The sequence below is a fragment of the Atta cephalotes genome (assembly GCF_000143395.1).
Source record: "Atta cephalotes unplaced genomic scaffold scaffold00027, whole genome shotgun sequence".
NCBI classification, from domain to species: Eukaryota; Metazoa; Arthropoda; class Insecta; order Hymenoptera; family Formicidae; genus Atta; species Atta cephalotes.
Window position 1 is genome coordinate 739019 of NW_012130091.1, and position 11689 is coordinate 750707.

Genomic DNA, 11689 nt, shown 5'->3' on the forward strand with positions numbered 1-11689 from the left:
TTCTATCTTTGTTTTATAATATCTAATGAATAATAAAAGTAGAATGACATAGCAGTGCTGATAGCGTGTTCTTTGAAGTCAACACGTCGAGAAAAAAATGTGCTTGTTTTCAATTTTATTGTATAACGATCTAGGAAATAAAGGAATAAAAAAAATTAGACAAATTTTAACTGTTTACAAATATTTCGGATTTACATAACAACTATTATGATACAGATCTTTTATTCTTTATGACATGAGATGATGTTTTATAATATGAGAAATACATTTTATATCACGCCTTTAATTTCGATTAGTGTTCATTATGTTTCTTCGAGTTTTTAGTGTCGCAGCTTTTATCATGGGCGCACAAAGCGTCTTCTTATTTTCTTCCAATTTTTATTAAATGTGTATTAAAAACTATCTAATGATGATCTTTTTTTTTTTAGATACAATGACAAGTACGATGAAAAAAACAGGACCCCTTGTTGGTGTAGTTGATGTTGGCACGCGTACTGTTCGCTTTGTGGTAAGATTATTGTAAATAGTTTGTAAGTAGCTCAAATAGTTATCAAGTTATAATTTGCCATGCTTCTAAATGTTTATCGAAATCTGTCGTGAAGATTCTGCAATTTTCATTGTCATGTGATAAATAAATAATTTCAAATGTCAGTGTAATAAATAAAATCAAAAATGTTAATAATAACGCTGTTAACGATGCATATAAATAAGTGTAGCTAAAATGCAACTGATCAACAAACAAATTAATGATTTAGGGAGCCAATACATAGATTGTGTGAATAGCAAATAATAACGAGTATTTTTCAAACAGATTTTCGTGAAATCATGTTCGTAAGATTTTTGAGTCTCTGAAATGTTTAATCTGCTAATAAGCTATTTAAATAATTACACAAATAAAAATAAATTCTAATCACGAATTCTAAAAGTTATGTGTAATTATTAAAAAAATTATTAATGAAAAATTTTTTAATTATATTTTCACATAATGTAGATTTAATTAATATTATTGAGAGATCGTTTTTTTCTTTTATGAATATTCATGCACTTTAATTTTATTGAATCATTATTTTAACAGTTATTGTGAATTGTGTCTGCAGGTATTTAATGCAAAGCACGTCACGGAGATTGCATCTCATCAAATCGATATAGAACAAATCAATCCGCAAGAAGGGTGTGTAGAGCAGGATCCCAAAGAGATTCTTTTTGCAGTAAAGGCCTGCATTAAGAGTGTAATTCACAAATTGGACATGCTGGGTATAAAGATTGACGAAATCATTACAGTGGGTATTACTAATCAGAGAGAAACTACGATAGTGTGGAATGCGATTACCGGTGATCCGCTTTATAATGCCATAGGTGAGTAGATTCGCTTGTGTCCAATCTATTTGCGAAAAGAAATTATTTTTGTCCAAGAAAAATCTGAAAAGACTGGTTTATATTAAATATTTATTAAGGTCCCATTTATATTTTAATTAATTTATTTTAAAAGTAATATATAATTCTTTTGAAATAAAAACGAAGGAAAAAAAATAAAATCTGAAGTTGTTTGATTAATATTCGAGCAGTTTTTGAAACGTAATTGATTTCAGTGTGGTCTGACATCAGAACTGACGCGATTGTAGATCAGATTATAGCGAAGTTTCCGGATCAGAGTAAAAATCATTTGAAATCTTTATGCGGTTTGCCCGTGAGCCCGTACTTTTCGGCTTTGAAGATTCGTTGGTTAAAGGACAATGTGCCGGCGATAAAGAAAGCAATTCGTGAGAAACGATGCAAAGTGGGAACCATGGATACATGGGTTGTTTGGGTATGTGACAAAGCGATATTAGCAAGGCGTAGTAAGAATTAACGAGTATACCTTAACTAGGCTTATCCAATTAATTAACACTCGCTAATATTTATACTTGCTATATCTTGAGGGAGGAAATTATCACTAATATTAAACAGTAGTTGACAATATCAGATGGTATTAGACAGTGCTGTATATTACAAGGATTGTCATGTTAAATAACTTATTTAACATTTGAAGTATTATATATATAATATAATATTCGAAAAATTAGTGCACAAATTCTAATTCTTTAATTTACTCTTTTATATGTATTGATATGTACTCTTTTATATGTATTGATATGTACTGATTAAGGAAATTAAAAATCATATACGTTACACGCACATACACACACACACACACACGCGCGCGCGCGCGCGCGCTCGCATGCACTCAAAATGAGAAAAACTACATGATTTGATGTACAATTAATTTAAAAAATTATTGCAGAACTTAACGGGAGGCAAAGACGGTGGACTATATATCACTGATGTTACGAACGCGTCGAGAACGATGTTAATGAATATTGAAACGCTCTCATGGGATCCTACGTTATGTAGATATTTCGATATTCCTATGCAAATGCTGCCGGAAATCAAAAGCAGTTCCGAGATATATGGCAAAATCTTGATTGGTCCGTTGTCTGGCATTCCGATATCTGGTGTACGTAAGATCTCGTAATGAAAATAACAGAAAACAACAAATATAGAATTATAATATTTTTTGTTTTCTTTCTTTATTAGATTTTAGGAAATCAACAATCTGCTTTGGTCGGACAAAATTGTTTGAAGAAGGGTCAAGCGAAAAATACGTATAGAAGTGGCTGCTTTTTACTGTGTAACACAGGGCATACCGTATGTAATTCTTAAGTATTCATAAACATATAGAAAAATTTTAATTAGATTTATTCTTCTTGCTCTCATTCATTAAATCTTTATTAAATCTTTCTCTTCTATTTATTATCTTAAATCTCTTCTTTTATTAATTATTTATTTTATTTATTAATTTTATTAATTATTATTTCACAAAAATCATAATACAATCGAAAAGAAGGTAATTTCTCATTGTAAGTTGAAAATATACAATAAAATTTTTTCGTACAGAGTTGTATTTTTGAGAAAATCGAGTTTGAATATCATTTTCAATTAAGAAATAATATTACACATTCGTTCAAAGAAATGAAGAATTATAACATATTGCGATTTACTTTGTCTTTCGAATAAGAATTTGTCTGTCACATAAAAGGCAATATTTTTAATAATTTTTCAACTAATTCTAATAAAATAAATACATTATTGAAACTAATTGTAGATATTATTTTAAACTATATCTATATATAAATCTAGATTGACATAGAAATAGCGGTAAATAATCAGATTACCAAATGAACCAAGTAAATAGTCAAGTGCACGCGTATTTAACAAATATTCAAAGACGATTTTTTCGGAAGCTCTCTGTGAAAAATTATTACAGAACATGTATTTTCAACTTATGTCTACATAAAGAATCACCTTCTCAGTTGTATTACGATTTTCAAAACATATCTGTTACGTATTTCTTTCAGAGAGTATATTCTTCTCATGGATTGGTTACGACCGTCGCATATCAGTTAGGTCCGAAAAGTCCACCTGTTTACGCATTGGAAGGTTCAATTGCAGTTGCAGGTGCAGCTATAAAATGGCTACGGGATAATATGAAGCTCATAAAAGATGTTCATGAAAGTGAACACTTAGCTCAAAGTGTATTTAGTACGGGAGACGTCTACTTTGTACCCGCCTTCACAGGATTATATGCACCTTATTGGAGAAAAGATGCAAGGGGGTTGGTAGAGTTTTAAAAATTGCTCGAACTATTTATTGAGTTTTTATTCTGTAAACATAAACAATGTAGAAATTATTTATAAAAACATGGAATATTTCAGCGAAATTGCTAAAAATTTGCTGAAACTTCACTGAAAGTGAATTTTTCAGCTAACTGAAAAATCACTGAAATCCAATCGAAATTTCTCTGAAATTTTCTGAAATTTCTCTGAAATTCTTGCTGAAATTTGTCTGAAAATTTTGCTGAAATTTTTCTAAAACTTTATAGAAAATAAATTTTCCAACTAAAAATCGCTGAAATTAAACTGAAATTTTGTTGAAATGCTGAAATTTTGTTGAAATGCTGAAATTTTGTTGAAAAGTGTTCCAAAATGTGGAATAATTTCAGCAAAACTTTTTCACTAGGGAAGTTATTTAATAAATTACACATGATGCATGTTATAATATTTTCGAAATATTTTGTTTGATTGAAAGTTTCCCAAACAAAAATCAGATCAGAAGACGTTCTTTGCGTCTAAAGGATGATTTAAAAACGTACCTTATGTCATAATTTTAGACTTTGTGTTGTTTGGGTTGTAATGTCAAATGAGAGTTAGTAAGTGTATTTGAAAAAGATCTGCTTTTTTCTTTCAGAATAATTTGTGGACTTACTGCATTTACTACGAAGCAACACATAATTAGAGCATCCCTCGAAGCAGTATGCTTTCAAACCAGGGATATTCTTGAAGCGATGTACAAAGATTGCGGATTTCCGTTAACGAAGTTAAATACAGATGGAAAAATGTCAACTAACAATCTGCTTATGCAATTGCAAGCCGATTTATGTGGTACACCAGTATGTAAGTATATTGGCAGCATTTATGTACTAGAAATATAGCTGATAATATTTTATTTTAATTTTTATCGTAGAAATTTCTATTTTTTAGATAGAAATTAATTGTTTCGGTTAATAGTTAGGTCAACTGTGCCTGACATCACGGCTTTAGGTGTAGCGATGGTTGCCGGACATGCTGAAGGAATAGATGTTTGGGATCTGGAAGGCGAAGAAGTAGAAACAGTACCAACCGACACTTTTCTTCCAACTACCACACCGGAAGGTAAATTTTCGAATTGAGTAATTTAACAATTTCATGACTTATTTTTCTGAAAATATACAATATACGGTTATGATGCAACTTTTGCTGTATCTTTCCTTTTTTTTTTGTAGAAAGGGACGCGAGGTATAAGAAATGGAAGATGGCGGTGGAAAGGAGCCTAGGTTGGGTGACAGGAAAAATGTCCGACCAAATGACAGGTAAATGTAAAACCATCAAACAATCCAAGTTCGAGATGTCTGGTGTGATTCAGATTGCTAGTTTAAATACTCTTTACTGTCTCTTTGACACAGAAACAATTCTTTACGTCTTTTTAAATGTTTACGTATATAAATATTTGTATATGTACCAGGTGTATAAGCTTAAATCCGCTGTTTGCTCATAGGTGGCATTAGTGAGCAACAAAGCTACTCTGGGCACACAACACACTTTTTTTTATGTGTTTGACATCTGTCAACATTAACCAGTGCACATCATCAGCAATTTCATACAACAACATACATTTTTTCTTTCATAATCATGTCTAGTTTTTTGCTAAAAAAAAAGCATATGCGGGAAAAGCTTTGCTTTTCTGTTTTAATTGGAAGAAATCGACTGCCGAATCGCATCGAATGCTTGTGGAGGCCTATGGCGACAATACTTTATCAGAAACAACGTGCAGAGATTGGTTTCGCCGGTTCAATGACAACAATTTTGACGTCCTGAGTGACAAGAAGCGTGAAAATCAGCCCAGGAATGTTGAGGACTGTCAATTGCAGGCTCTTTTGGACGAGGATGATACCCAATCGCAAAAAATGCTTGCCGAGCAATTGGATGTTTCTCAAGCAGCAATTTCCATGCGGCTACATGCCATGGGGAAGGTTCAAAAAAATCAAAAAATGGGTGCCGCATGAACTAAACGATAGGCAGATGGAGCGACGCCAAAACACATGCCAAATTCTGCTTGCCAGACAAAAAAGAAAGTCGTTCCTGCAGGATTATGACAGGCGATGAAAAGTGGATTTTCAGAATCCTATTTTCAGAATCCTAAATGCAAGAAATCTTGGGTTGATTCCCCCAACCATCAACATCTTCCTCAAGATCAAATCACTTCGGACGGAAAACGATGCTGTGCGTTTAGTGGGATCAGAAAGGTGTCATCTACTACGAACTGTTAAAACCTGGTGAAACTGTTAATGCTCACCGCTACCATCAACAACTGATCAAATTGCACCGTGCTCTGCGTGAAAAAAGACTGCATTATCGGAAAAGACATGACAAACTGATTTTCCTCCACGACATCGCACACATCAACAATGGTCTCCAAAACTACTTGGAGACTCTTAACTGGGAAATTGGGGGCTACTCTATCCCGCTTACTCACCAGAACATCTTCTGACTATCACCTGTTTTCGTCGACGGGCCACGCGCTCGCTGAGCGGCACTTCGATTCTTACGAAGACGTCCGAAAATGGCTTGATGAGTAGTTTGCCTCGAAAGATGAGGAATTTTTTGGCGTGATATACAAATTGCCCGAAAGATGGGAAAAATAGTTAGCGAGGGCAAGTATTTTGAATAAATTTGTTTTTGCTTCCTAGGAAAAAAAAAATAGTGTTTTTCTGACTAAAAACAGCGGATTTAAGCTTATATGTCTGGTATATGTAAATAAAATAATATATATATATATATATATACTTGTACATACATATATAATTATTAACGTAAACATAATCAAGTGTAGTTAAAAGTAAACTTGATTACAAAGTTAGATTTTAAGAAAATTTATATGTAAACATGTGTGATAATCATTTCGTAAAGTAAAAGTTATGTTTGTGCATGCGTGTGTATATATAGTGACGGATTAAACATTTAGCCGTCCCCAGGTGGCTTCATTAATTTATAAATTTGATAAAAGGGAAAATGATTTATACTCCCGCATTAGGTGGTAAAAACATTCAACAATTCTTAATAAGTAATATAAATATATAATAGTAATACAAGAGTATATAACCCTAAATCTGCATGTTCTCTCTATTTTCATAAATGTCAGCCAGTATAGAATACATAATTGAAAGAGAGATACAATTAGCTTGCAACAGTTGCAACAACTAACAACATTTTAAAGCATAAAGCATAATCTATACAAAAATTTTTAACAAGAATCAGTCCGAGCATTACATTGATTTTATAATTTTCATCAGATTGCAAGACATTTCTAATTCGCAAACATAGAAGATTCTTATAAAGAATTCTCATGAACATTCTCATGAACAAATGACTATTGTAATATTAGTCCTTTTTGAATTCCAAGCTAATTGTATGATCTCTCTTTCAATTATGTATTCTACACCGACCAATATTTAAAATAGAGAGAACATGCAGATTTCGTGCATTAAATTGCATTTTTTTTAATTAACTAAATTAATTGTAATTATAGTCATTAGAATATAAATTCATCATTTAACTTGCGAATGTATAAACATTAGGATGTAATTATTGTTATATTTATTGGAATGACATGATAATGACTTCATTGTTTGGTTGAAACGTATGTTTTATTTTATATTATTTGAAATATGATTATGTTTTAGCAACTGTAATCTGGCTTTTGCTCATACATCCTTGTATTACTTTTACATTGTTTTGATACAAGCTTTGATCTTTTATACCTATATTTAGTTTTAATATAAATATAATACATTTTTAATTGTATATTTAAAATATCATTTCTGGTAAAATATGCTCAGTGCAAAAATATTAGATTAACAAATTAAAAATTTATTTCAGGTATGTGAAAATTTTATCTTGAAAAATTTGCCACTCCCATAAATTTGCCTCTAGGCAAATACTTTGTTTGCTTATGCATTAATCTGACACTGTATGTGCATGCGTGTGAATTCTGTAACAAGTAGAAATTATATTAATTAAGAAACGCTCTAAAGTTATAAAAAGATATTTAAATGCAATGACAAATATTTATAGAGTAACACTAAAATTTGAAAATGACTATGTTTGAAAATTATAAGATCCAACAGTATATAAATTTGACAGTAGAGATAAACTGAGTAGACACACACACACACGCGCGCGCGCAGTGTTCAGTGTAACGGTGTCGCACTTTTCGGCCTTCCGACAGTTTAAAAAAAAAATTAAAAGGTGAATATTTATCTGTTTCGGACAGGCTACAACATGCAATAAAAAAATTACAAACATTTTTTTTTTATAAAAATCAAAGTCATTTTAAATTTTTTAAATGGCATCGTACATAATTCTTTATAGTTCTTTTCATAATATTGTATATTTCATAATATTGGATCTTCAAAATGGATTCGAATCTATCACTATCGAAATGTCTTCTTTATGATGTAATATTGATTTTATTACATATTTTATTAAATAAATATATAATATGTATGTATCATAAATATCCTATTAGCAAAAAATACTATTATAAGCATAAATCAATTTAAAAAAAATGAAAAGTGAATATTTATTTGTTTCATACAAACTACACAATAATGAAAAAATTTTTTTAAATATTTTTTTATTGCATGTTATAGTCTATATAAAACAAATAACTCACTTTTCAATTTTTTCTAAACTGTCGGAAATGTTTGAAAAATACGGACCATTATACTGAACACATTGTATATATATATGTTACTGTTAAAAAAAATTATGGCATAGAAAAATTTTGGCCAACTTTGACTGACGATAACTTTACGACAAATTATCATAGAATAACGATTTTTTTTTAATTAAATTTTTTATTTAAATAAAGTTTGGAAGCTCTCTTTAAGACGCTATGACCAGATTTTAAGTTCAATGTACCTCTGCCACTATAACTTTCAAAATATGAGGGTATGTTTGTCATATTGAAAATTGAAAAGTGACTTGCAAAATTTTTCTGATGGGGAATATTATTTGTAGCGGCAAATGTAAAGTTCGAACTTTCCTCTTTAATTTAAAAAAAAGATTGAATTGCGATTTTTTTTCGCAAAGTTATAGCATTTTAAGGTGATTATATCACAGAATGATTTTTCTTAAGACTTTTTTTTTTACTATTTGAAGATAATGATATTCTTTATACATATGTATCATTTTGAGAGGGGGAGGTAACTATGTTCAAAAGATAATTGCATTTAAAATTAGTACTTTTAATATGTGCCAGACAAGGAGCCGACAATACATTTTCAATTGTAGCGCAAAAATGATATTTCGAAAGAAATTCGTTCAAAAACTGCAGATAAATATTGTACAAATCTCCTAAATCGAAGAAAATATGATGAGAGAGAAGGTAACCAGGTAAATATTAATTATAAAACTGTAAAAAGTTACTTTATTACTTCATTAATATTCACTTCGCTTATCAACTCATTCTTAAATACCAGCACATAGTGGGGAAATAAAAATTACTGTTCAAAAATTGCTGCAGATCGCAATTTTTGAACACTAATTTTTTTTCATCACCGGTGCCCTTATGCGCTGCCACTTCGGACGATTACCCTCTTTCTGCTACAAGCCACTCCTATGCGATACCACTTTAAAGTTACTCTCGCATTTTTTTAGATATACTACTGACATTACCGGATGCACTATGATGAGGTTGCTGCATGGATTTTGCATATCTTGTTCCAGATTTGTATTAGATAATGAGTCGTAGATTAAGAGAAAAATTTGGCAACCTGTTAATCTCAACTTATCATAAGTTCTAGTACAAATCTGGAATGAGTACATTCTGTAAGAAGAAATTAAGGTCTGCATTGATATGAGGAATCGACTGCAAACAATAATCAAGCAACGTGGAAGCAACACGCATTACTGAAATTTACACACACGTAGAAATATGATGTATAAAATTCATCTAGCAATCTCATCGGTGCATATTCAATAATGCAGGTAGAGTTAGTAGTATACTACTATTATACTATTATACTATTATAGTAGTATATTACTACTATTATATATATGTCAAAAATTCAAAGGTAATTTTAAAGTGTAACTTTGAAAAGACTTTTGAAACGAAATCGCAACTCTTTTTTTTTTTGAAAGTCTGAACTTCATGCCTGTAAATGGCGTTCCTTAAAAAAATTTTACAAAGTCCGTGCATTCTATCAAACTGTATATAATTTTTAATATGACAAATACGCGCGCGCGCCCTCATGGATGCATTAAACTTAAAATCTGGCCACAGTGTCTTAAAATAGAGATTTCAAACATTAATTAAAAAAAGGAACGTTATCCTATGATAATTTTTGGCAAAGTTATTGTCGGTCGAAGTGGGCTTCCTTTAATCACTCAGATATATGTATATATTGTGTATAATAATATAAATTATTTAATAATTATTTAATAATTTTCTGTTGTTCAAATTTAAAAAGCAGTAATTATTTAAATTTTCTTTTGAAACTTTATGTATCGATTTTCAATAACAGCTTTTGACATAAATGTGTATGTTTTAAAACATAGCATTAATTTTAAAACAATTCTAAAATAATCGTATAAAAAATTTTAAAAATATGCGATATAAAAGCAGAATGTTCCTGATGTCTAACGAATTAAAAAAAGATTTTTTTTGTTCTAAATATAAAAGGTTTTAGACATTAAAATCATCCGGACATGATATTCGCTAAAAATAATTTTAAAAATCAATTTTTTTTCAAATATTATTTCTATTACGCTCCCTGGTTTATATCACGTAAATCTTACATCCAATGTATAATTTTTCTTGATGTTTCAGCTGAAAGGTACTGCATACTGGCATCTATTCCTGCCAGTTGGTTTTTAATATCAAGCTTTATTCTTCTGCGATTAAGTTATTACATAGAGAAACGGTGACAGCAAGTCAACATTATCGATATGCAAGTTCCCGTAGACAGTGGATAGTTCTAATTGCAGCTCATTGCAGAAAAAACTTGAAATGATTGTAAAGCTTATTCACTCATACATACATCGATACGACGAGTGATTATGAAATGATCAGAAAGAAAATATTGCTTCTTTAAATATGAGTTTCATACATTTCGATGCGGTTTATCAGAATTACATTCATAGTGATCCTCATCCAGGACAAATACGCTAATCATTGATCTTCGGATTTAGAAATGAATAATCAGCACAAAATATATATATGTGTTTATAATCTTATTTTCTGTGAAATAACAATATCAGATTTCTTGTAGGATTGAGATGGAACAATAGAATTTTTTGTGAGATATTTACTTTGAATTTACTTCGCGTGCATATAATTTCATCTTTGTTGTTACTATTATTTATTGTAAATATCATATATATGTATACAATTTTCAATTACATAGAATACGGAAGTTATTATTTTATGTATCTGATTGTATATAACGCTTTACTTTCTTTAATCTCTCGGTAAAAATTTTTCATGCATATAAACATATATAAATATATCTAAACATACACAAACATATATAGTTACAAACATATATAATATATAAAACGTGTCTATACATTCTTCATGGTCATACATTCTTCTTTCTTTTGTAAAATTACTGTTTAGTATAAGAAAAATAATAATAATAACGAGAAAACATGAATAATAATTAAAAGAATAATTTTCATATTATTTCTTTCAGAAAAAAATCAAGTTTGGAAAAATGTAAAAAAAATCGCTCATAATATATAATTATAAATAATAACATATAATTAAAATAAAAAATATATAATTATGTATAAGCAATTCTTCTACATTTTTTCAAATTTGTTTTTCTTCTAAAAAAAACATTACCCTTTTAATTATTTTTTGTTTTTTCATTATTATTATTATTTTTCTTACACTAAACAGCAATTTTACAAAAGAAAGAAGAATATATGATTATATGTATAGACATATTTCATATATAATTATATATTTATACATGTTTATGTATGTTTAAATATATATGTACATGCATGACAAATTTTTTACTGGACATTTATATTGTTTATAATCTATT

At 29.7% G+C, this 11689-nt stretch overlaps 1 protein-coding gene across 1 annotated transcript in view; it reads left to right on the forward strand.

The window, feature by feature from the left end:
- The window catches only part of LOC105620475 (glycerol kinase), a 35878-nt gene extending 25316 nt beyond the window's left edge, over nucleotides 1–10562 (forward strand). The window contains exons 2-11 of the mRNA XM_012201963.1: nucleotides 429–508; nucleotides 1098–1356; nucleotides 1590–1807; nucleotides 2282–2494; nucleotides 2575–2685; nucleotides 3396–3652; nucleotides 4285–4490; nucleotides 4605–4748; nucleotides 4859–4945; nucleotides 10465–10562. Coding sequence (XP_012057353.1) covers nucleotides 429–508; nucleotides 1098–1356; nucleotides 1590–1807; nucleotides 2282–2494; nucleotides 2575–2685; nucleotides 3396–3652; nucleotides 4285–4490; nucleotides 4605–4748; nucleotides 4859–4945; nucleotides 10465–10562 — 1673 coding nt within the window. The remainder of the gene's footprint in view (nucleotides 1–428; nucleotides 509–1097; nucleotides 1357–1589; nucleotides 1808–2281; nucleotides 2495–2574; nucleotides 2686–3395; nucleotides 3653–4284; nucleotides 4491–4604; nucleotides 4749–4858; nucleotides 4946–10464) is intronic.
- The last annotated feature ends 1127 nt before the right edge of the window (nucleotides 10563–11689 follow it).